Genomic DNA, 25,727 nt, shown 5'->3' with positions numbered 1-25,727 from the left:
TACCTTGTAAAAACCCAACACTGGGTCAGAGAGACGGCAGATAAAGGAACTTGCCGATGACCTGAGTTCGATCTTCAGACCCCACATGGAGGAAGGAGAGAGAGCTGACTCCTGCAAGTTGTCTTCCGATCTCCACATGTGCACTGCCCACCCCCATCACCCGAACATATACAGTTATAGTAAATAAATTTAAAAAATCAAAGAAAGTAAATATAAAACCATAAAAAAACTTGTGCTGGCAAACTTGTGAATTTACCAGCTCATTAATTTACTTATTTGTTGTATTTTTGTGTGCAGTGTGCGTGTGCGTGTGTGTATGCATGTTTGCCTGTGTGAGTGTGTATGCATGTGTGTATGTATGTGTGGAGGCCTGGGGTCAAAGCTGAGTATCTTTCTCATTTGCTCCCCATTTTGCTTACTGGGGCAGGGTCTTTCAGTGAACCTGGAGCTTGCCAATTTAACTAATTTAGCTAGCCAGCTTGCCCAAAGGAATCTACTATTTCTGCCTTGCAACCACTGGGATTATAGGCAGGCCACTAGGCACGCCCCTCTCTTTTGTGTGCATACTGGGGATCCAAACTCTAGTCCACACACTTTCACAGCAAGTACTTTGCCAACTGAGCCATCTGCTCAGTCTGAAATGTTATTTATTTATTTATTATCCTGAGTGCTGGGGCTGGAACCCGTCTAGGGTTCCACAGTCTAGGCAAGCACTCCCACTCTGAGCTATACCCCAAGTCTTGAATCTGTGATTTCAGTTGGGCTTGGTAGGAACTACTTATTGATCCATGAGTCTGGCTTTTCCACCAGACTGAAGAATCCATTTCTGAAATCACTCAAAACTCATACATCTGGCAAGTTACTACTAGCCAGTGGCTGCAAACTAGGTCAAAGCAGCCGGCCAGGTAGATTGGCTCCTGTCCACATGCTGCTGCTTGATCTCTACAGTGTAGAGGCCTGCCCAGCTTGGTGGCCAGCTTCCAGCAGCAAGAACTCAGTCTCTCCCTCAAGCTAGTTTCCGCTCTTTTTAAATTGAAATTCACATAGCATGAAACTATTTTCAGGGGTGCAGTTCCGAAGCACCCAGTACTTTCACAGCGCTGCGCAAGCAGCAGCTTTACGTAGTTCCACGACATTTTCTTCACTCCAAACGGAAATCCATAACCTCAACCTGCTCTTCCTCCAGGACCTTGTGGTCACCCCTGCTGCTCCTGTTTCTCCGGGAATCCAGATATTTTCTACAGATCTCACTGCCTGTAATCTATGTCTGTACTTTCCCATAGAATATGGGCTTTGGAGTTCACCGTGTTATAGCTTGTCTTAGTTTGCTTTCTATTGATGTGATAAACACCATGACCAAAAGCAATTTGATGAGGAGGTTTAGTTTATTTCATTTTACAGTTTATAGTCTGTCATGGAAAAAAGTCAGGGCAGGAACTCAATGAAGAAGCATAGAGGCAAGAAGTGAAGTAGAGACCACGACGGAGCACTGCTTTCTGACTTTCTCTCCAGGGCTCACTCAGCTTGCTTTCTTATACAACCCAGGACCACTTGGCCGGAGATGGCACTGCCAACAATCTGCTGGGCCCTTCCCCATCAATCATTAATTGAGAAAAAGCCCCACAAACTTGCCTATAGGCCAGCCTGATGGAAACATTTTTCTCAATTGAGGTTCCCTCTTCTCAGATGACACTAGCTTGTATTAAGGTGATAAAAATCTAGCCGGGCGGTGGTGGCGCACGGATCTCTGTGAGTTCGAGGCCAGCCTGGGCTACCAAGTGAGTTCCAGGAAAGGCACAAAGCTACACAGAGAAACCCTGTCTCAAAAAAAAAACCAAAAAAAAAAAAATCTAACCAGTACAGAGCATGAATAAAATATTTCAGTATTTTATGATCAGTACCAGCCCATTATACATCACAACTTGCTTATCTATATATCCATTGATGGACAGTTGGGCTGGTCCAACAACATTGATTCTGACATTTTATTTGAATTTTCGGTATTTCAGGGGACTGAGGGATGGGTTATTTCTGGTTGTTGCTGGCAAGGACCATCAGTCTTAGTTTTATAAGTAAATAAATGATTCCAGAAACGTTATATTGGAATTTCTCTAGTTATGTGCTATTTGAACATGTTGTTTAGTAGATTATTAAAATATTTCTTAATTTGATACATTTAACCTAGTAATGGCTGCCTATAACCCCAGGAAACAGGAGAATGTAGAGTTCAAGGTTAATTACATTATGAGTTTAAGGGTAGTCTGAGATGCAAGAGACCATGTCTTTATAAAAAAAATGCAAGCAAACAAAAACCTTGCACATTCATGTTGAAGTGTTTGTATGGGAGTGAAGGACAGTGCTGGGGACTAGTCCCAGGGCTTCATACATGCTCTCTACCACTGAGTGAACTCCCAGCCATAGGCATTTTTTTGCATATAGGGCATTAGGCTGAATATTAAATCATGGATTCATAAGTGATTTCTTTATATTATATATGACATGCTACTGTCTTTCAAAATGACAATTGGTGTATAAAATTTCAATGCTAACTCATTTTCTTCCCCTTAAAATAATCTGACACTTCAAAACCTCCCTTTCTTATTTTTTTAAGGTAATAGATTTGGAAGAACACTTCTCAATTTGGCTTTTCAAGTGGCTCAATTTCTCCAAATACAGGGGAATGTCTTTCTGTTATATAAGTTCAAGTGTTTTGTCTCAGTAAACTTTATTGAATTATCATTTTGGTATTTGTTCTTCTTGGTTTTCTTCTCTGGGGATTCATACAATACTTATGATATCTGTCCTTGGTTTCTATGCTTTAATTTTTTTTCTTTTTATAAGAGTCCCTTAATTTCTTTCTATTGTACCTACCTCTTCTGCTGTTGCATTTTATTTAATCTTACTTTTTTTTCTCTGTGTAACAGTCTTGGCTGTCCTGGAATGACCTGCAGACCAGGCTGGCCTTGAACTCTGCCTGCCTCTGCCTCCCCAGTGTTGGGATTAAAGGTGTACGCCATCACCATCTGGCTTAATTTTTAAAATAAAAAAAAAATTCTTAATGGTGGCCATTTTGACTGGGATGAGGTGAAATCTCTAATTAGTTTTAGTGTGCATTTCCCTGATGACTAAAGATGAAGACTTTTAGCCATTTGTTTTTATTCTTGTAAGACTTGTAATTATAATTATCAAGAGCCCACTTTTTGCTTGGATGATTTTTTGTCTTTTTGTGGTTCTTTACATACTCTGCATATACCCCTGAATGATATATAGCTGACAACTATGTTCCCATTCTGTAGGCTGCCTCTTCTCTATGAGGATTATGCTCTTTGCTTTGAAGAACTAACCTCTTGTAACCTCATTTGTCAGTGTCTGGGACTAAGTCCTCTGCTTTTATTTTTCCAGAAAATTCTTTACAATACCTACAGCTTGGAGTGTTTCCTTTACATGTTTTCCTATAGCATTTTCAGTTTCAGGTCTTAATGTCTTTAATTAATTTTGAATTGATTTTGTGCGTAGTGGAAGATATGGGCTCTGGCTGCGGTCTTCTGGCCGCCCACACCACACTGCAGTGGATGGGCCTATTCCTTGTTTTATTTTTCTCCTACCTCCTTGGGGGAGATTTTACAAATAGGGTTTTGTTGTTATTGTTGTAGCTGCTGTTTTTTCGAGACAGGGTTTCTCTATGTAGTTTTGGTGCCTGACCTGGATTTTGCTCTGTAGACCAGGCTGGCCTTGAACTCACAGAGATCCACTTGGCTCTGCCTCCTGAGAGCTGGGATTAAAGGCATCCGCCACCACCACCCGGCCACAAATAGGGTTTTTATACTGATTTCACTCTCAGCAAGTTTTCATCTGGTAGATAGAAAAGCTGCTGGTTTTTTGTTTGTTTGTTTGTTTTCCGAGACAGGGTTTCTCTGTGTAGCTTTGTGCCGTTCCTGGAACTCACTTTGGAAACCAGGCTAGCCTTGAACTCACAGCCTTGAACTCACAGAGATCCACCTGGCTCTGCCTCCCGAGTGCTGGGATTAAAGGTGTGAGCCACCACTGCTTGGCTGGGCTAGCAATTTTTAATTTTTCAGTATTTATGTGCATGTGTGTGAGACTGTGTGACTTTATGTGCAAGTGTCCTCTGAGTTCCAGAGGGTGTCGCATCCCCTGAACTAGAGTTATAGGTGGTTGTTGTGAGCCATCTGATGTGGGTGCTGGGAGCCAAAGAAGGGTCTTCTGCAAAGAGCTGTATGCACTCTTAACTACTGAATCATTTCTTCAGGCCCATGGAGTATAACATTAGATTTTTATGTTTAAAGAACCTTTCAACCCTCAGATGAAATGTGATCTTGGTCATGGTATGTGGTCTTAATATACTCTTGAACATGATTTGTACGTATCTTATGGAGGATTTCTTTCTGCCTTTGTTCATCAAGGAAATTGACCTATAATCTCTTTTGTTGTGTTCTTAACCAGTTTTGGTATCAGGATGCTGGTTTTGTTTTGATGTTTTTTTGCCTCAGGGGTTAAGAAACCGTGTGTGTGTGTGTGTGTGTGTGTGTGTGTGTGTGTGTGTGTGTGTGTGTGTTGCACATTCCTATGTGTGGATGTGATCTGCATATGCCTGCTTGTGTGGCAGTTAAAAGACAACCTTTGGATTTTGGCTCTTCCTTTTCTACCTTGTTGAGCAAAGGTTTCTTCACCATAGCGTGCACAGGCTAGCTGGATCACAAGCTTTGGAAGAGTCTCCCGTCTCTGCCTCTCACCCTAGGGGCGCATGGGGATGATTGATCCAGTGCTACTCCGACTGGTGTTTACATAAGTCCTGGGGGTCAAGCTCAGGTTGCCAGGCATGGTGGCATGCGCCTTTACCCATTGTGCCAACCTTGATGACCTCACATAGTGGAAGGAGAGAACCAACTCCTGCAAGTTGTCCTCTGACCTCCACACATGTGCTGTGGCACACACACACACACACACACACACACAGTTAAAATAATACCAAAATACAAATCCTTCACCTTTTAAAAATAATGAATACAAAATTAGAACTTTGGTGGTAATCATGTTGCCTTGCCCCCCTTCCCCCTTTCCTCCCATATTCCTGGTGTTTCTGTGATGAAAATTGTACATCTTTGGTTTGGTTATCTCTTCTGGTTTTACTTGCAAATCTTAGTGAGCAACCCATTCTTAGGGCTCAATCTCTAGTACCACGCAGTATGGAGAAAACAAACTATTATAACAGCAATAGTACCAAATAGAGAAATACACCTGCCAGGCGGTGGTGGTGCACACCTTTAATCCCAGCACTTGGGAGGCAACGCCAGGCAGATCTCTGTGGGTTCGAAGCCAGCCTGGTCTACAGAATGAGATCCAGGACAGGCACCAAAGCTACGCAGAGAAACCCTGTCTTGAAAAACAAAACAAACAAACAAACAAATCATGTTACCATTAAACAGAGAATGGGAAAAAGTAATATAGAATGTTATGAAGTTAAAAATTACCTAGGGTGGGGCTGGAGAGATGGCTCAGAGGTTAAGAGCACCGACTGTTCTTCCAGAGGTCCTGAGTTCAATTCCCAGCACCCATATGGTGCCTCACAACCATCTGTAATGAGATCTGGTACCCTCTGTGTACATAATAAATAAATAAATAAATTTAAAAAACAAACAAAACAAAACTCTAAAAAAAATTACCTAGGGTTATTGTGGCAATAGCAAATGGATGAAATAAAGGAAGAAGGCAGGGAAGAGAAGATAGAGAAGCAATATTAAATGAATGAAAAGCAAGGGGAGAAAAAATAGAGAAGAATGTTGTGGAAGGGAAAAGAGAAAGATTAGAAGAGCAAAAACAATAATAAAAGCCCAGATTTTGCAATAATGATAAAGTTCAAAAACAAAATTAGATAAATGTTAAGGAGTCCAGTGGGCTTGGTGACAGCACCTTTAACTCCAGCATTCTGGAGGCAGAGCTCTGAGTTGGAGGCCAGCCTAGTCTACATAGGGCTACATAGAGTTAGCCTGTCCCAACCTCCCCCCCTCATAAAAAGGGGGTACAAAATAAAAACGTGAGTTTTTAAAACAACAACAAACTAAAGAGTGTCCCCAGCAAGATCAAGTCAACATACTGCTGAAAGTCCAGTTAAGAGGAACTGAAGAAGAAAGGAAACAAGAAAAAAGATTGTCTAATAGTGAAAAAATACATAATCAAAATGAGATGATTCCATGAAGAAAAAAAAAACCCACAAAACCAAAAAAACCCCAAATCATTAAAAAACATAGGATAAAGTAAAAGGACTACTATGAGTTTAAGAACAAGTAGATCTGCCTCAGCTGAATGTACCAGGCTCTGTCCACTCCCCATGGGAGTCCTTGCCTTGGAGGAGGTGGGGTGAGGGGTGGGTTGTTGGGGGGAAGGTTGGGGACGGGAGGAGGGAGGAGAGGGGCACCTGTGGTGGCTATGTAAAATGAACAGAAAATTTCCTAATAATAATAAAAAAAAAAGAAAGAAACAAGAACAAGTAAATACGAGGCTTGGAAGTCAAAGAAAGGATGGAGAGCCAAGGGAGTTTGTTTCAGAGCCTAAGAACTGGAGCCTGCTGCTCCTAAGTGTGGGGGCGATGGTGGTTGAACTGGGAGGGCTCTTTTCCAAGGATGAGCCCTGTCGGGCAGGTGTCTGCTGTTCACAGGACCTGTCTCTACCTTAGCAGCTTCCCTTCTTTGTGTAGCAGGGCCCTCTACTGGCCACACTTGGCTTTGCAGTCTGTGAGCGGGATAGTCTCTCACCAAGCTCACTCCCGGATCCTATCTTCAGGAGTGGCTGATGCCCTGGCTAGGGTGATGTCTCCCAAGTGCCCTGGGAGTGTGGGAGCAACCACGATACCACGTTCTTGCTGGAAGGGTGCGGTTGTGGGTGCTTGCCTGCTGGAGCTTCAGTCTCCAGGCTCTGCAGCAGAGTAGGTACTGCTACCTAGAAAGCATCAGGGCTTCAGAACTGCAGATTGATTTTCAGTTGATGTGATCTGCTCTGAGCAACCAGGGCAGGGCTTTCTTCCTGTGCACTGTACTCTCCTATCTTCTGTCTCTCGCACTGATAGCTGTCAGCATGTGGCCCTCCCAGGGCTGTCGGTCATTATCGAACTGAACCATGGCTGACTAAACCACTGTGTGGTTGTTCTCCGTTCTCAGGCTTCCAGTGTAGCTCAGTTCCCTCTTAAGGTGGTGCCTGGACCCTGCCTGCTGAGTCACACCGTAACAAAAAGAGGATTCCCCTCTACTGCAGACCCATCTGCCTGAGGAACCATGGTCTCATCAAAGCCCTCAACTGGGTCTGAGGGCTTCCCTGAAGGTAGGGCTGCTGGCCTCTTCACCAGGATTGCCCGGCTTACCTGATGCAACCCCTCGCCAGAGTCACGCATGTGCGCGGGTTGGCTCTTCTGTGTGTCACCACACCTTTTTCTCCAAGCTTTCAGACTACCTTTGTGGGTTTCTGAATCGTTCCCCATCTTCCTCTCTTTCGAATACAGACAACTTTCCTCTTCTTCACTGAACCACAAGGGCAACTCTGGGTCTACCATCTACCCCAGAAGCCTGTTGTGAACTTTCTTGCTCTGATTTTGCTTTAGGTCTGCTCTGTCAGGGTAGCTGTTCCCACTTGTAGCTAGCTACAGGATGAATTACATTGATTTAAAAAAGATTTTGTGCCAGGTGGTGGGGGTGCACCCCTTTAATCCCAGCACTCAGGAGGCAGAGGCAGGCAGATCTCTGAGTTTGAGGCCAGCCTGGTCTACTGAGCTTGTTCCAAGATAGCCAGGGCTACACAAAGACACCCTGTCTCAAAAAAGCAAAACAAAACCTCCAAGATTTTGCTTATTAAGACTTAAATTGGGTTGGGGATTTAGCTCAATGGTAGCGCTTGCCTAGCAAGTGCAAAGGCCCTGGGTTCGATCCTCAGCTCCAAAAAAAAAAAAAAAAAAGACTTAAATTGTGTTTTGTGCCTTTCCTGGAACTCGCTTTGTAGACCAGGCTGGCCTCGAACTCACAGAGATCTGCCTCCTGAGTGCTGGGATTAAAGGCGTGCACCACCGCCCGGCAATTGTGTATGTTTATGTCTGTATTTGGGTATATGCACGTGTGTGATCATAAGATATATATATATATATATATATATATATATATATATATATATATATATATATATAATGTTGCTTGGCTTTAGTTTGCTAGTACTTTTGAGTATTCAGAACATTATTGGTCTGTAATTTTGTGATGTTTGCAGTCTGGCTTTGGTGTTAGCTTAATACTAGCCTAACAGCAAGAGAGAGTTGTACCTCATGTTTTAGTCTTAAAAGTTTGTGAAAACTGATGTTAACTATTCTTTAAAAATGTTTTGTTGAATTTACCACTATAGCCATCTGGTGTTGGACTTTTCCATTAGAAATTCTCTTTATCGGCTTTAGTTCTGCCCAAATTAAAAAAAGGTTTTCCTTTATGTATGTCTGAGTCTGCACATGTGTGCGCCAGTGCCTGCAGAGGCTGGGAAAGGGCATCAGACCCCCTGGAGCTTGAGTCACAGGTGGTTATGAGCTCCCTGACATGGGGGCCAGGAACTGAACTTGGGTCCTCTGCAAGAGCAGTATACGCACTCTTAGCCACCGAGCCATCTCTCTAGATCCCTGCTCCAATTTTTTATTTCTTCTTACTTTTCTAGTTGGTCTTTCTAGGAATTTTTCTAGATTTATTGGTATAGAGTTGTTCATAGTTCGTCATTTCAATTTTTACTTGAATCTTTTCTGCTGTGCATTTTCTCTCAACTGCTCACAACAGGTTTGTTGCTTTCAAAAACTAGATTTTTATATCTTTTAAAAATTAGACTTGGGGCTGGAGAGATGGCTCAGAGGTTAAGAGCACTGACTATTCTTCCAGAGGTCCTGAGTTCAATTCCCAGCACCCACATGGTGGCTCACAACCATCTGTAATGATCTGGCGCCCTCTTCTGTGTACATAATAAATACATAAATCTTAAAAAAAAAAATTAGACTCACCTCAGTTTATGCGTATGTATTTTGCCTGAATGTGTGTATGGGCACGTGTGCTTGGTGCCCATGGAGACGAGAGGGCGGCATCAGATTCCCCCAGAACTGGAGCTAGCGAATGGCTGTGAACCACCATGTGGGTGCTAGGAATCCAACCAAGTGCTCTTAACTGCTGAGCCATGTCCCCACCACTTTATGTCACTTTTAATTTAATGTTTGTTCTACACTTTTCTCTTCTTTCCTGCTTTAGACTGCTTCCAAAACCCAAGTCACCTTCTTACATTCAATGTGTATTTGCTGTATTACATGTGCATGTTATATGGCAATTTGCAGGAATTGTTTCTCTCCTTCCAAGTGGGTTCTGGGGATTGAACTCAGGTCCTCAAGTTTTGTGGCAAGCACCTTTCTACACTGAGCCATCTCATTAGATGATGCCAGTCTCACGGTTCTTACCAAAACTTATTTCGTTCTGGGTATCAAACCTAAGAATTTGTTCACACTAAGCACATGATCTACCACTGAACTACACCCTTACCTTAAGATTTTTCTTTCTTTCTTTCTTTCTTTCTTTTTTTTTAATGCTTTTGTTTGCTGTGTACTCTTACCAAATACAGTAGTTTCCAGACTTATACTTTTAAAAATTAATTTTTACCTATGCTAAAACTGTTTTACTGAGCAGTCACTGGAGATCCATATGCTGCCACTCAAAAACTGTTTCTTAATTATTTTTTAATGCAGGTCTCAGCGTGTAAGCAATGAGGATCCTTTAAATAAGGCAATGTGCTTATAACCTGAGTTTCTGCTGCTATCAGCAGATTCAACATGTTGCACCCAGAATACATAATACATTAATATCTCCTGAAACACATTCTATAAATGAAGTGAGGATTCACTGACAGGTGCATGTGCTACACCAGGAAATGTTACCCACCCTTGTATAGACAGCACTCATTAAATGCTGGAATAGTTGGCTGAATTTCTATTTCTAATTCAGTAGATTAAAAACACAAGAGTGAGTGGTATAAAGATAGAAGAATTACGTTATGATAAAAATCAATCACAAAAATAGAGAATGCAGACCCTTTCCAGGTAATTTAAAATATCTGTTTCTTTCAAGTTACACATGATGGTCAAAATAGCAATGATGTCCTTCCATGTAGTGACACAGTATAAACGTTGGGACATGAGTATAGATGGTCAATGGGCCGAAATCAGGAGAATTTAGGAACACACTTAACTCTGAAGTAAACAGACAAACAGATGGTCTACAAGGACAGCATAGTCTAGTCATCATCAGAATCTGAATCGTATTTCTTTCCTCGGATAGTTTTCTTTTCCAGCTTTGTGAAGTTTGTCCCAAATTTCTTTTGGCTCTGAAATGGTGGCTCCATTAAATTTCCACTAAAAGTGAAACAAAGTTTAAGAGCATTTTATTTTTTATGATTAATACACTTGGGATGCTAGAGTGTAAAAAAGCATTAATATTAATGGTTAATAGTTTTACTCCTTATCTAATTATTAGATCAACGTTAGAGTTTCTTGTTTATCATGATCATTATCATAAACATTTTTGAGGTGATGGAGATGGAGTCCTGGCCCTTTGCACGCTGGGCATTAACATTCCAAAGCAGGTAGGAAAGTGTTTGGGATGCACTGACCCCAGGCTGAACCCGTGCTAATGATGACAGGCAACACTGCTGTGCTGGAGCTCTCAACGTGACTCTTGCTGGGTAGCACCCCAATGTTGACATTTCTACACACACTAGCAAAACCCATGGAAAGCACTATCGTCAGCCTGGAACTGGCATAAAACTTAAAAAACAAAACATTTGTTTTTAAACTTTTTCAATGATGCTAGAGAAATAAATGATGAAGACAGTTTGAGTTTGTATCTGGGGAGTATTCCTGGCATCCAGATGTTAGTTTTGGAACATCATTTGCTATGCAGGCATGGTGGCACATGCCTGAAATTCTAGTTGTCAGGAAGCTGAGGTAGAAGGTCTGCAAGTTTGAGGACTATTTGGGCTATACAGTGATAGCCTGCCCTAAATAAACAGTAAATAAATTAATCAATTAATGAAAAAAAGGAAAAAATGACCATTTGTCACTGAAAGGAAGCAGAACTTCTTAGAAACACAGCTAATTTTAGAGAGAATATATTATAAGCTTTTCTAATGCATCTTGCATGGATCATAAAGGGAGTGTTCAAAGGATAACGGAGTCTTACAGATGACAACCCACAGAATAAAACCATTCACAGCCCAGACTAATCACTAAATGGACAAGTAAATAAGTGCAAGTGAAACAAAAGTTCCTCACCAAATTACCGCCTGGCATGACAGAGCAGTGCTCAACCTCGTGCTGTACCACTGAACAGACAAACCATCAGAGGATGCACTGAGAACAAAGGCAAAGACAACCTCCTGGAGCAACTAGCCCTGATGTAAGACCTGCGTCTGATGCTGAGATGCACACAAGGACCCAAACTGGGGAACACCTGAGACATTAACTAGCTTAGACGTCTAAAAACTGTCAGCCTGGAAAATCAATTTAGAAACTGTTGCAGAAACTAAACGCAATAACTAAATGTGACACATTTTTTCAGACATGGAGAATAATAAATGGATGGTGGTACATTTGAGTAGGTTCTGTAAACTACATCACTGCTACTTTAGTAACTGCACTGGGGGTATATAGGGAAATATCCTTATTCTTAGGAAATACACATTCAGAAATAAAGGAATATACTCAAATGGTTCTGAAAAAAAATTGTTATGTATCCAGCACATACATTTAAAATGTGGGACTATGGTAAAGACTATGTAATAATTCCTTCTGTTACTTTTCAAATTAATTAAAATTTGAAATCAAGTTGGGCATGTTGGATCCCACCTGTAATCCCAGCACTTGGGAGGCTGAGGCAAGAGAATTAACATTACTGGACTGTAGAGTAAGACCTTGTCTCAAAACACAAAACCAAAAGAAAACCAAGTTTGAAATAATTTCAAAATATAACGTTTTGTTGAACAAATGTTAATTTATGTTAATATTAACAAAAAGAAATGGAATTCTATAGTACAGGAATGATTTATCCATGTTTATCAGAGACTCAGAGAAGTGAGGGGAAGTAGGGCAGAGAAAAGGTGAGTATTCTGCTTTGAAAGGCACAATTTTCCTTGCCTGTCTTTCTCTTTTCCTTTCTTTCTTTCTCTTTTCCTTGTTTTTCAAAGCAAGAGACACAAAACACAGGTGGTATTTTCAATTTGAAAGGGACAAAGCCATGCACCAAAAAAATGGAAGCTGGATTTTAGATGGTTTTACAAATAAGACCATTTTTCAGCTATGTAAGCACAGAACCCTTTTGTATTTTCGGATTGTACACATGCCATATACATGTCTACAATAAAAGCCTATGGTTTTAACAGCACAGTGTTCAGGGCTAGGGATTACTATTGTGGTATGGTGGTGGAGCACACAGCTAGTATACGTGAGGCCCTGGGTTTCACCTCAGTACTGCACACGTGGAACTACGAAAGTGTAATGACCTCTGCAGCAGTGTGTTTTACATTCTAATTTCATCACAGAGAATCACTTCAGTCAGTCATGAATTGTAGGGGTAAGCTTAGGGTATGGCTTAGTGACAGAGGACATGCCTAGCATGTGCAGGCTCTGAGCTAAATCTCTAACACCATAACAAAAAACACCCCCCACACACCCAAAGGCAATCTATTCTGGATTGTCACTTTGGGTTTCCAAAATTAGTTTCGGTAACATTTCTTAAGTTGAAAACTTCTAGGCTTCTTCCAAGCCCGAGTTTTTATCTATAAATTTGGTTTTGCTATAAGATCACATTGCTCTAAGCCTTAAGAAATGGGTGGTTTTTTCTTTTTGTTTTGTTTTTTGTTTTTTGTTTGCTGGGTGGTGGTGGCACAAGCCTTTAATCCCAGCACTCGGGAAGCAGAGACTGGCTGGAGCGGATCTCTGAGAGCTCGAGGCCAGCCTGGTCTACAAAGTGAGTGCCAGGACAGGCTCCAAAGCCACACAGAGAAACCTTGCCTCAAAAAACAAAAAGACAAAACAAAAAAACCAAAACCAAAACCAAAAAAAAAAAAAAAAAAAAAAAAAAAAGAAAGAAAGAAAAAGAAACAAGCTTTCCCCACACTGTCTACATCTTAGCCAACAGAACTTAATTTCATAAAATAAACGTTATATACCAAATAAGTAAATAAATAAATAAACCTAAAGAAACTACCAACTAGGCAGGGCTTCAAATAAGTCTATTTTTTGGTTTGTTTTTGCTAAAGGTTACCTGTAATTGATGACGTCAGAACAGCCAAGTCTCCATTCTAAAGTTTCCGTAGTGAAGTCATCTGTATTTCCTAGGTCGGTGAACCCAACAACATAATCTTGTGTCTTGCCGTCTCTCAGGAGTGCTAGTGTGGGGATGACTTTGATCCGCAGTCTCTCACAGAGGAATGGCGCCTTTTCCACATTCAGCTTCAAAAACTTGGTTTCAAGATGTTTTTTGGCCAGTATTGCCAAATGTCTGTCTAGTATTTTACACCTGTAAGTTAAGAGCAGAAAGGGAAAAGCTCAAGGAAGCGTCACTGCGCATTTCACTTTAGAGCTCTTCTGTCTGAGTCTCAATTTTATGAGTTGTCATATTTAGGATAAAAACAAAAAACTTAAGGTCTTGGTCCCCTTATGCATGAATGTTTCCCGGTGTCTTCGTAAGAACAAAGAGGGACAGATCTGAAGCTGACACAAGTCACAAGAGGCAAAGATTCAGCTGGTGTCACATTTGGAATTTAGGATTAAAAACTTGAAGTCACCAGAGCTGGCCAGTGGTGGCTTACACCTTAATCCCAGCACTTGGGAAGCAAGGTCGGCTGATCTTTGAGTTGGAGACCAGCCTTGTCTACAGAGCGAATTCTAGGACATCCAGAACTACACAGAGAAACACTGTCTAGAAAAACCAAAAACTGAAAAACAAACAAACAAACAAACAACCCCACAAAACTGGATCACCAAGAACTCCATGACTCATGTAACTCTGTCAGGGAAGCTTATCTATTAAAGGTTATTAACACTCTTTACATATGGCTAGTGTGGCCCCTAAGATATATCAGTGTGACTCTACTCCTCCAACTCCCCAGTGCTAGAGGCTGAACCCAATCAACTGCACTGTCAGCTCTGTAGTGATTTTTACTAAACCATCTACTGAAGTGGAACTGACATATTCTTTAAATTAAAATCTATTCTAATCAAACCAAGTTCCTATTGGTTTTGAAACAGACCACCAATCTTTCAGTCTGTGGTTTTTTTTTTTTTTTTTTTTTTTTTGAGACAGGGTTTCTCTGTGTAGCTTTGCGCCTTTCCTGGATCTCACTCTGTAGACCAGGCTGGCCTCGAACTCACAAAGATCCGCCTGCCTCTGCCTCCTGAGTGCTGGGATTAAAGGCATGCGCCACCACCGCCCGGCGAGTCTGTGGTTCTTAAGCACAAGGTGTTCACTATAGTGGACTTTTACTTACTTATTTGGTTTTTTGAGACAGGGTTTCTCTGTGTGCCCTGGCTCTCCTGGAACTCACTCTGTAGACCAGGTTAGCCTTGGACTCGGATTTGCCTGCCTCTGTCTCGTGAGTGCTGGGATTAAGGGCATGTACCGCGACAACCAGCTAATACTTGATTACTTTTAAAACATAGAGGTGAGTTAAAATTCTCTGGGGTGGAGCTGGGAAGTACATAGGTGATTCTTGAGTACCTAGGGTTGCTCCAGAACTAGTTTCCTTTCCTGGCTGGGTCTTCAATAATATTTCAGAGCTAAGACAGGATGGTAGTGGTGACACACGCCTTTAATTCCAGTAATTGGAGGCAGAAGCAGGCAGATCTCTGAGTTTGAGGCCAGCCTAGTCTACACAGTGAGTTCCAGGACAGTCAGGACTACAGAGAGACCCTGTCTCAAAAAACCGAAATAGCAAATAAGATTTTAGAGATAAAAAGGTAAGAGAACAATTAACAGGTTCTAAACAATGCTCTAAACAAATAGTAAATCTGTATGTAAGAAATCTTTACATAAATCTACCCTATATTTTAACTGTAAAAGGAACCTATTTATTTAGGCTTTTCGAGACAGGGTTTCTCTGTGTAGTTTTGGTGCCTGTCCTGGAACTCGCTCTGTAGACCAGGCTGACCTTGAACTCACAGAGATACACCTGCCTTTGCCTCCCGAGTGCTGGGAATCTATTTTAATTAAGTCTATGCACACCATTTGTTATTAACATATTTTGTTGTTGTTTTGAGATAAGATAAGACCTTACTATGTAGACCAGGCTGGCCTCAAAATTGTGATCCTCCTTGTTTCAATCTTAAAAGCAATGAAATTACAAGTATAGACTACAATGCCTGGGATCAACCCATGTTGTAGAATATTAATTTTTGTTACATTTGTTTATGTTGTGGAACATTTGTTTAATGATGCAAAGATGGGTTGCATCCTTTTATGTTGCATTTGTTTAACTCTGTGAAGCTGTGTTCCTGTGCCTGTCTAAAACACCTGATGGTCTAATAAAGAGCTGAATGGCCAACAGCGAGGCTGGAGAGAGAAATAGGCGGGGCTGGCAGTCAGAGAGAATAAGTAGGAGGAGAAGAACATTAGAGAAAGAAGCAAGAGAGATCAAGGCACAAGAAAAGAAGGGACCAGCCACACAGCCAGCCATAGAACAACAGTGAAAGTAAGATATACAGAAGAAAAGGAAAAAGCCCAGAGGCAAAAAGTAGACAGGATAATTGAAGAAAAGCTGGCTAGAAATAAGCCAAGATAAGGCTGGATGTTTATAAGAAAATAAGCTTCTGTGTTAGGATTTTGGGAACTGGGTGGTACCCTCCCCCCAAAGAGTAAAGAGTAATAGAAAAACCAACTACAAACTCATTTTTAAAAATCTAGCACACCTAGCCTGGCGGTGGTGGTGCACGCCTTTATCTATCTATCTATCTATCTATCTATCTATCTATCTATCTATCTATCTATCTATTTTTTGGTTTTTCGAGACAGGGTTTCTCTGTGTAGCTTTGCACCTTTCCTGGAACTCGCTCTGTAGCCCAGGCTGGCCTCGAACTCACAGAGATCTGCCTGGCTCTGCCTCCCGAGTGCTGGGATTAAAGGTGTGCGCCACCACCGCCCGGCTTAAACCACCAGTTCTTTTTTTTTTTTCCCCTTTTCCAGAGCTGAGGATCGAACCCAGGGCCTTGCGCTCTACCACTGAGCTAAATCCCCAACCCCAGGTGCACACCTTTAATCCCAGCACTCAGGAGGCAGAGCCAGGCAGATCTCTGTGAGTTCAAGGCCAGCCTGGTCTACAGAGCGAGATCCAGGATAGGCTCCAAAACTACACAGAGAAACCCTGTCTCAAAAAACCAAACCAAACCAAACCAAACAAACAAACAAAACAAAAACAAACAAAAATCTAGCACACCTTTAATTCCAGCACCTGGGAGGCAGTAGCAGGTGAATTTATCTCTGAGTTCCTTGCCAGCCAGAGCTATACAGCAAGATCCTGTCTTACAAAAAAATAAAATAAAAATTCTGACATGCATGAAGCCCTGGGTTCACTCTCTAACACCACAAAAACAAAACAAAACAAAACAAACAAACAAACAAAAAAAACGCCAACAAAAACCAAACAAATTAAAACCTCCACAAAACAACAAACAAAACATCCACAGAAAACACTTCCAAATCCAGAAGCAGGGCTACAAAGATAGCTCAGCAGTTAAGAGCACTGCCTGCTCTTCCAAAGGACCCAGGTTCTGTTGCTCTAAACATAAGATGGTTCACAACCATCCATGATTCTAGTTGCAGGGGATCTGATTTGGTCTTCTGATCTCTGGGCAACAGGCACATATATGTTGCAAACATATACATGCTGGTGAGACACATTTATACACATAAAGCAGAATAAATAAATCTAAAAACAAACTACAGAAGCAGTAGTAATGTACATAGTCTCAGGTTGAAAACATGGATTCAAATCTCTTCCATTATTTAGTGTCTGAGTCACTTCATCTTTTTACACAAGAAAGAGAATTATAACCCATACCTCAAAGGCTACTATAAACATTATTTTAAAAAAAAATGTACATTCATGGGTGTATCCATCTTATTATCTCCTAGGGACTTTGGGAGCTGCATACAAAAGTTAATGGAATGGTGTGAATTTTGGTTTCCCTTTCCCAGTCCTGCCGGGAGGTGAGCACTCCGGCTGTTCAGTTTCCCATCCATCAGCTATATTTACTTGGCCTCCACTGATGTGCCAGCATTTCTGCTCCAGAGCTAGTGACAGCAAACACTCTGCTTGTACAAAGCCAACCATCCACAGAGAAAGCCATGACAAATGAGTGGACAGACATCGATCCTATCTGCTGCTGTCAGTGACCGCCTTACCATAACTGCTGCAGCCTGGGACTTATGGAGAGTGGTCAATGCTCTTCTGCCATTCTAATTCTTCTCAATATCTGCTCTCCTTATCTCAGAGAATGAATCTAGGGCACTCAATCTCTGAAAGGTGTTAATAATGAACTGAGGCTAAGATAAAGGCCAGATGGGCTACAGTTCAGAGAGAAAGTAGGGCTGAGATACACACAGTACGTGAGTCAAGTTACCTTGCATGTCCATCTAAGAAAGGCAGCACCAGAAAACTGCTATTATAATTCCAGTTATTATCAGCTTTCTTAATTCTTAAAAATTCTGAAATCTGGCTAGTTCTTTTTTTTTTTTTGGTTTTTCGAGACAGGATTTCTCTGTGTAGCTTTGGTGCCTGTCCTGGAACTCACTTTGTAGCCCAGGCTGGCCTTGAACTCACAAAGATCCGCCTGGCTCTGCCTCCCGAGTGCTGGGATTAAAGGCCTGTGCCAACACCTCTGCCTGGCAAAATCTGGCTAATTCTTAAACTGTCAAATTTTAAAGGCTGGCAACTAATCCCTTTTGAAGCGGGGGGTTGGGGAAGGGACAACAACAAAAACCAATACACATCCAAATACACACAAAACTCCCAAGATTGAGTCCTGTCTGAAAACATAACCTCTCGGGCTGGGAGTGTAGCTCAGCTGTAGAACAGCTGCACAACATGTAAAAGTCCTTAGTTCGCTCCTCCTCAAAAATATAACTTGGGGGTGCATGTGTGCTACTTTCCCTCTCTAAGGGATTCCTTAGATTCACAGATTGGGGTACCCTAAGGAAAATTACTTCTAACCACGCCTGGCAACTAAGGTTCTGATGAAGGCTAGGTCAAGTCACTCGCTATCTCCTTACCAAGAGAACAGAGTGAATGGATCAACACCAATTATGAAAGCTGCTGCCCTCCAATCCCAGCAACCCAATTACTGTTTTGGTAAGATGTCTTTAGAGTTACATAGTGGAAACACAGCTGAGGAACAATAAACCATTCTCATAGGAATACTGACTTCAAGGGTGGAAGCAAAGTTACCTGAATGTGGTGTCTCTGTAGAAATGGCAAACCACCTTTTCACTCTCCTTGACTTCTTGAAAGAAGTCTCTCTCGCTGGCCACTTCTCTGTACTCCCCGTGTCCTTTAGAAAGCCATTCCTAAGTTCAAGAGAAGCATACGACCCAGCTGAAATGTTTTTCGGTGATACTTGGTATTTTAAGTGTCCTAATCACTATATTATTTTGTAAAGAAATCAATTCTATCCCACAGTGAAAAGCATTCCTTTCAGCAATTAACTTTTCTATGACTCTAGTGGCAATCAATGCAAAACTGTTCTGTGGTCATTTTATGACTGTTCTCCATAGCATGGGCTGAATTACGATAATTTCCTGTCAGTAATTTACTTGCTTCATTAGAAGTTTCACAGTAAGAATTTAGGTTTGAGAAACGTAAAATGAAAATACCCATTTATCTTTCATGTGTGTGCTCTTTAAACTACTAAAATCAGGACCATTTGATCCAAATTATTACAAAAGGGTTTTTCTGTTTGTTTTTTAAGGGTTTTTTGTTTGTTTATTTTTGTGATGTTAGGGACTGAACCCAGTACCAAGAGCAGGCTAGGCAAGAGCTCTATCACTGAGACACACACACCGTTTTACACTTAAAAAAAAAAATAATGTTCTGACAGGAAACTACAGAATGGTGAGAGTGGGAGAAATAGCCTTCTCCAGGGAAGAGCACACCAACTGGTATCCAATACCAAATGGTCAGCCCTGAAAATGTACATATATATAACATCATATAGACTGAGCAGATGATATTTAGAAATATGTATGTATATACATGCTGTGGATTATGCTCATTGTTAATAAAAAACTGACTGGCTGATAGCAGGGCAAGAAGAGATTGGGCAAGACAGCCAGACACAGAGAGAATGCTGGGATGAAGAGGGGCAGTCAGGAGAGATGCAACAAGACGTGTAAAAAAATGAGGTAACAAGTAATGAGCCACATGGCACAGCATAAATACAAATATGGGTCAATTTAAGTGTAAGAGTCAGCTAGAGTCAGCCGAGCATTTATAATTCATAATCAGCCTCTAAGTCAGTTATGTGGGACCAAGCAGTCAGGAAAGGAAATGTCCACTTATATATACACACATATAGATGTAACAACAAATGATAAAAACAGAGGCCATGAGTTTGAAAGGGAGCATATAGAATGATTTGGAGGGAGGGAAGGAGGAAATGATGTAACTATATCATAATCTCAAAAATAAGAAATTAAAAAAGACAAACAAAATAAACCACCCCATGAAGTAAAGCCTGTCAGTTTGGGGGGACAGTGTGGTTATTGCAGTTCAGAAGCTTAGGAACCCACCTATCTGCTTCTGATAACAATCTCAAACAGGCAAGGATGTCTAGACTAGCCATCAGTGAGCAGAGTTCTTAGAGGGAGAAGTATTCTTCTACTTATGTGGTGTCCAGAACCAAGGAAAACCTCAGATATAAATAACTTTCATAAGCCAAGGCATGCGCCCCTATCAACCAAGCCTGAGAACTCTTTCAGCCCCTTCCATCTTTCCTGTGGCAAAAAGCTTGTCATCTCATCTAGACTCTCACTATGCCTTTCAGCCAGCTGGTTTAAGAAAAAGAAAAAAAGAAAGAAAGAAAAAAAAAACAATGAAGGCAAAAGTTTCAATACCCTTCCCATCATTTACTGATCTGGAATTTTAATGCCTTTTCTGAGCCCGCATTTTCTCTTTTGTACGTGGGTACGATAAACCAGTCATCATCACTGAAAACCGACAAGACAGAACTGGGTGTGGTGGTGCACGCCTTCAATCCCAGCACTTCTGGAGGCAGAAGCAGGCCAGTCATGGCTGCGCAGTGAGAGCCTGCCCACCGCCCCACACCCCCCAACAAGACAAAACTTTAATAAAAATGCACACATGCTTTAACATTTAGAAACATCTTCTCACACAGAACCACTGTATGTCTTCAATTTTGATATGTGGACCCTAAGCTTGATTTGAGAGAAAAGTTTTAATCTCTTTTGACATGTCAGCTCCTCAATTAAACGCTACATCTTGCCTACGTCTTCCCTCAAGTTTTATTCCTGGGAAAACATTTAACAGTGACAGAGAGTTGAATTCAGAGCATCCTGAAAGTGAGGAGGGAGGGTCACGTGACAGCACGCGTGTAGTCAGGAGCACAGTGTTAAGGCGAAGTCAGAGAGCAGGCGGGGAGGTTACTTGTTTCTGCTGCTGGGCCTTCCTGAGTGCCGCCAGTCTCTTTTCTTTGAGGAGTTCCAGCTCGTCTTCACCAATCTGATCCAGTTTCTGAATTTCAGAGTCCAAGTGGTTTTCCACGAGCTTAGCGGCCTGGAGGAACTGGTTCTCTAGGACTTCTGAGAACATGTCGATGGATCCATTCCCTTCCATTTTTCTAAACAGTCTTGCTGCTGGGAGGGTCACAGAAAACAAGCATTAAGTTTACACTTTGGGGGTTTTGTTGTTGTTGTTTTAAAGGCAGGATCTTTGTAAGAGGTCTCTAACACAGCAGATGCCCTGTTAGAGATGACATTCTGACCTCAGAACCCAGCATGTAGGCCCCAACACCTGCTAAAACCAGAAGAAACACCTAATCCAAAGACATGGTCCATAGTTCCAGGATCCAGGGAATTTCCTAATTGTACTAACCAGCTTTATGGCTTCTATAAAAATCTTTTTTTTTTAAATGGATACTGCTATAAGGAGTTTCATTTCTACACTTCCTCAGAAATAGCCTAACAAAACAGCTTTACTAGAGATAGGTTTATTTGCATGCAAGTCTGGGTTACAGTCCATCACTTCAAGGAAGTAAAGCAGGAACTTGAGACAGAAGACACTGCACCCAACCATGAGCAGAGAGAAATGAATACATGCATGTCTACCTGTGCTCAAGCCCCTCTCTATACTCTAGGATTCAGATTTAGGGAACAGAATGGTGCTGCACGAATGGGCAGGCCTCCTTGCTTTAATTAAAGCAATCAAGACAATCCCCACTCCCCCAGCCATGCCCACAGACCAACCTGATCTAGCCAATCGGTCACTGAGTCTTTCTCCTTAGGTGATTCTAGATTGCGTCGAGCTGACAGCTAAAACCAATCATCTCACAAACAAAACTAGCCTGGGCATGGTGGCTCATGACTGTAATCTCAGTTCTCAAAGGCAGAAGCATAGGGATCAGGGATTTGAGACCATCCTTGGATACACAGAAGAGCAGACACCAGACTGGGCTACATAAGACTATCTTTAAAAAAGAAAAAAAAATCTAAACAACCCTCTAAACTCCAATTGTCAGCGCCTTATAAATACTACACGATTGAAAAGACGCTGTATTTCTATGATCTCTACTCCCGCAAGAGAAATAATAAGATTAAGACTCTCCACTCGGGACTAAGTGAAGGGATCCGAGACAAGCTCGTCAGAATCTGACATTATCTGGGCATAGCATTCGCTTATTACTGGGGCTTTTACAGTTTAAATTCGGAGCTTCACCAGAACACAGGCGACAAGAGACGCGCTAGGTTAGGCGGGGGTGGTCACTGCCTTTCGACCGGGGGTGTTGGGGTAAGGAAATAGCTTAGTGGTCCCCATAACTTTCTATTTATTGAACCAGCTCCCATGTTAATCATTCTTACGGATGAACTGAAGGGCTGACACCTATTTAACTCCCCTACAAGCTCCTACCCGAAACCCTAACCCTATGTACCTGTCAGTGGATTCTCTGCCACTCCCTGAGCTCCAGGGGCAGGGGGAGGAGTTCCTGGGGAAGCGATTTAGCACTACCTGGGGCGCATGCGCCTCAGCCTCAGTAGCCGCACAGACAAGGCTGTCCCAACCGCGCCCTCCCCCCCACCCCCGACCCCGCCCGACCCAGCCGGATGTGCCGCTGTGACACGTCCTTCAACACTGGAACGCGGGGCAGGGTCTGTCACAGCATCCTTTGCCGTACCTGGACTACTGGTGATGGCTACTAAGAGAGGAAGCTGCAGAGCAAGAACACCGATCAGGTTCACGCAGGTTTCAGCCTCCTAGCAGTTGATCAGGGCGGCGAAGGTTCTGTCAGTTCTTCCTTTTCATTGGTGAAAGGTCCTCTCGCGATACACCCGCGGAAGGGGCGGCGGGCGAGTGACGAAAGCCTCGCAGAGTGCGTCTCGCCTCCGCCACCCGGAACTACAAGGTTCCGGTCCTATGCTTGTGGGCTAACGACCGGAGGCGTGGGCGCTAAGGACGCTGGGAATTGTAGTTTTTCTTGCGCACAGACGTCAGCCCTATGTCAAAATGAGCCCGATCTTGTTCCCGAGCGACGGTGGGGCTTCATTTCCTTTGAGTTTAATAGTCTTTTAAAGTCGCAGTGTAGCTTACAGTACACTGTCAATACGTAGCTCACACTAATAACATGGCCCGAAACTAGATGAGTATTTCTATTACTCCAGATCTTCCTTTAAAACACATGAATTTTCAGAACTTGCTTATATGAAGATCCATATTAAGGGGTTGGCTGCTGTACCCTTGTGTCTTTCCCCCTTAATAAATGTACACAGTGTTACTAAGTGTCATGCATGAGTGTTCCTGATGGGGATCCATATATTTTTGTTCTGGGTGCTTGTCCCTTGGGGACTCCTTGTGGTTCCGTACTGAATGAACTTCCTGCAGCTGAGGACAGGCAGGCGTGAGGGAATTTTTCCAGTACCACTTCCGAGTCGAATGCCAGTCCCGGGGGGAGCGAGGCTGACGTGAGAAACGAGCCGAGCCGCCTCATTGTCGTCCGCCAGCGTTCTAGAACCCCGGAGCTGCGGGGCGCCGGGGACGCGGCAGTCACTTGCGGCTAGGGGGCGCTCGGGTTCCCACCTGGCCGGCGGGTCCACTGGAGACGCTCTATCCGAAGCGCCGCTCTCGATGAGCCGCGCCCTGCGTCCCCACGCCGAGGCGGCGGGGCGATGCGCTTGCGTACTGAGGGCTCCCACCATATGTGCCCTGTCCCAGTGCGCGGGTCTGTGGCGAGCCGGGTGCGAGCGGCGGCGGCGGCGGCGCGGGGCGGACAGAGTCGAGCGGGCATTGGCGTCAGCCGGGAGGCAGTGGGTGTTTGAGACACCGAACCGAGAGGCCGGGTCCACGAACGCCGCTGACAAGCGATGGGGAAGAAACAGAAAAACAAGAGCGAAGACAGGTAGGGAGGGCAGCGGGACTCGGGCCGGGGGTCCGCCGGGAGTCGCGCGGGGCCCGGGGCCCCGGGGTGGGCGGGCCTCGGCGGGGCGCGTCCCCGCGGCTGGGGCTCGGGCCGTGGTCGGCCGCGGCTCCGGGGGGCTGTGGGGCTCGGCAGTCGTTTGAGCGTCCCGGGCGGTGGAGGGAGGGCCGGGCGCGGGCGCTGCTGCTGCTGCCGCTGCCCCAGGCCTACGGCCCAGGTGGGTGCGAGCCGGGCCCTGTGGGGTCGGGTGGGGCGGGCCGGAGCTGCTCCCTCGCTACCTCTGGCCCTGTGAACGCCTCCCGGAGCTGCTGGGGAACTTCGGAGTTGCGGAGAGGTAGCTCAGTGGCTCCCTCCTCGTGTACGCCAACTTGGAAACACTTCTGGGGTTATTTAAAGTGCCGGCTGCACGGACTCCATGCTTTCTACTTTCCGCCCTGTCTCGTTTCTTGCCTTCCTAGCCACTTCCCTTAAGAAAGGAGGAGGGGAGGAAACCAGTCAGGGTCGCTTCTTTCTAACCTCTTAAAAAGCCTTTTCCAGGGGAGGGAGTGTGTGTGTGTGTGTGTGTGTGTGTGTGTGTGTGTGTGTGTGTGTGTGTATGAGTTACTTAGGCGGAGATTTGGGGAGCAAGTCTTGTGTGTCACGTTTGATTACGTTCGTTCACCCTTTTCAGTTGAGTTTACTTCCTAGGAGTCAGCCACCATCTGTTTGTTCCTTTCCATCCGTACGCAGTAGCCGTTCGTCTTAGTTTTAAAACGCCCGAGGTTTTAAACACTGAAAACAAAACCAAGTCTGTGGCAGTTCGTCGTCGTGGCTCACACAGACGTGGTTTTGAAATTAAAATTATTAACAGTAGTAAGTTAGAATGCTAACTTTACCTCGCAGCTGGCTAGCTGACGAGTAGTATTAAAAGATGAACCTTGTATTTCGGTTTTAGGTCTGTCGGGAAAACGTATACTGGTTTGGAGACTAGGATTCGGGTTTCTTGTGGCAAAGTTGGAGTTTGTGAAGAACAGACTATTGCAGATTTAAGTACCGACGTTAATATGGACAGGATTCAGAGGCAGAGCCAGGCGGATCTCTGCGAGTTTGAGGCCAGCCTGGTTCACAGAGCGAGATCCAGGACAGGCACCAAAACTACACAGAGAAATCCTGTCTCGAAAAACAAAAAAAGATTGACAGAGCAGAGGAAGCTGGAGAGCAGGGAAGCAGTGTTTCCTCTAGAATGCAGGCAGGTACTTCTCAACGAGTTGGCTGAAAGTCATTATTAATCAGATCGGGAGAAAAGAAAAAATAATAATTCTGAGTGGTGTAGTGAAGCACAAATTTCTGAACTTTTGATAGGATTTTTGGATACATGAGTTCAATTTTTTTTTTTTCCTGAGAAAATTTTTGAGTTCTGTCTATGTGTTAAAGCCTCACATGGCCTTTACCTGTATGCAGACGTTATCATCTTGTGGCCAGGTCTGTATTAACCCATTGGTTGGATACTCGGAACTAAATCTAAGAGGCCCTTCCTTTGCAAACCCTTCAGGTGTATCTGAAAGATAAACACTAGGGCTGGGGCACCACAGAAATGTAACAGACTACAACCACAGCCGGTAAGCACTAAGGAATAGGAGCTGCTTGCTTCCTTTCTTCCTTTCTTTCTCTCTTTCTTTCGGTTTTTCGAGAAAGAGTTTTCTCAGTGTAGCTTTGGCCTCGAACTCACAGAGATCCGCCTGCCTCTGCTTCCCGAGTGCTGTGATTAAAGGCGTGAGCCACCACTGCCCGGCTAGGTGCTGGTTCCTTACCAATATTCAGCTAGTTTCTATCCCACCCCCCAGCCTCTTCTAAGGTGTTAAACGGTGACTCACATAGCTTTGTCTGGCCTCCAACTCTGTGTGGCCAAGGGCTACCTTGGACCTTCAGATTGTCCTTCACTTCTTAAGCTCTGGAATTGTGGGGATGGGCTATCTCCTAGGACTGGTTTCTTGGTGGTGGTGGTGGTGGTGGTGGTGGTGGTGGTGGTGGTGGTGGTGGTGGTGGT

General features: G+C 43.5%; 2 protein-coding genes across 5 annotated transcripts in view; one reads left to right on the top strand and one right to left on the bottom strand.

Annotated features, from left to right (window-relative positions):
• Positions 1-10,104: 10,104 nt before the first annotated feature.
• Positions 10,105-23,237, bottom strand: Txndc9 (thioredoxin domain containing 9). 3 transcript variants are annotated; one of them, XM_006980430.4, is made up of 5 exons: positions 22,466-23,237; positions 20,722-20,930; positions 18,508-18,626; positions 13,332-13,586; positions 10,105-10,423 (listed from the first exon to the last, which is right to left on the bottom strand). In XM_006980430.4, the coding sequence occupies exons 2-5, from the start codon at positions 20,908-20,910 to the stop codon at positions 10,306-10,308; spliced, it is 681 nt and encodes a 226-aa protein (XP_006980492.1). In that variant the 5' UTR covers positions 20,911-20,930; positions 22,466-23,237; the 3' UTR covers positions 10,105-10,305. The 3 variants fall into 3 exon arrangements, with proteins under 3 accessions (XP_006980492.1, XP_006980493.1, XP_015854417.1); XM_006980431.4 differs by having other exon boundaries at positions 20,722-20,927; positions 22,466-23,222; XM_015998931.3 differs by lacking the exon at positions 22,466-23,237 and adding an exon at positions 22,223-22,379.
• A 305-nt stretch (positions 23,238-23,542) lies between these two features.
• Positions 23,543-25,727, top strand: part of Eif5b (eukaryotic translation initiation factor 5B) — a 53,598-nt gene continuing 51,413 nt past the window's right edge. For both annotated transcript variants that reach the window (XM_076557442.1, XM_076557441.1), the window contains exon 1: positions 23,543-23,683. In XM_076557442.1, coding sequence (XP_076413557.1) covers positions 23,649-23,683 — 35 coding nt within the window. In that variant the 5' untranslated portion in view covers positions 23,543-23,648. The remainder of the gene's footprint in view (positions 23,684-25,727) is intronic.

The sequence above is a fragment of the Peromyscus maniculatus genome, chromosome 21, assembly GCF_049852395.1.
Source record: "Peromyscus maniculatus bairdii isolate BWxNUB_F1_BW_parent chromosome 21, HU_Pman_BW_mat_3.1, whole genome shotgun sequence".
NCBI lineage: Eukaryota > Metazoa > Chordata > Mammalia > Rodentia > Cricetidae > Peromyscus > Peromyscus maniculatus.
This window is presented reverse-complemented; position numbering and strand designations above follow the sequence as displayed.

What these genes read in the sequence shown, in the direction of transcription:
- Txndc9 (XM_006980430.4), bottom strand. Translation starts at nt 20,910, where the DNA reads ATGGAAGGGAATGGATCCATCGACATGTTCTCAGAAGTCCTAGAGAAC. An exon ending in TACAGAGACACCACATTCAG is followed by an intron (nt 13,587 to 18,507) that starts GTAACTTTGCTT and finishes CTTAACTTACAG; the next exon opens with GTGTAAAATACTAGACAGAC. An exon ending in TCTGACGTCATCAATTACAG is followed by an intron (nt 10,424 to 13,331) that starts GTAACCTTTAGC and finishes TTTCACTTTTAG; the next exon opens with TGGAAATTTAATGGAGCCAC.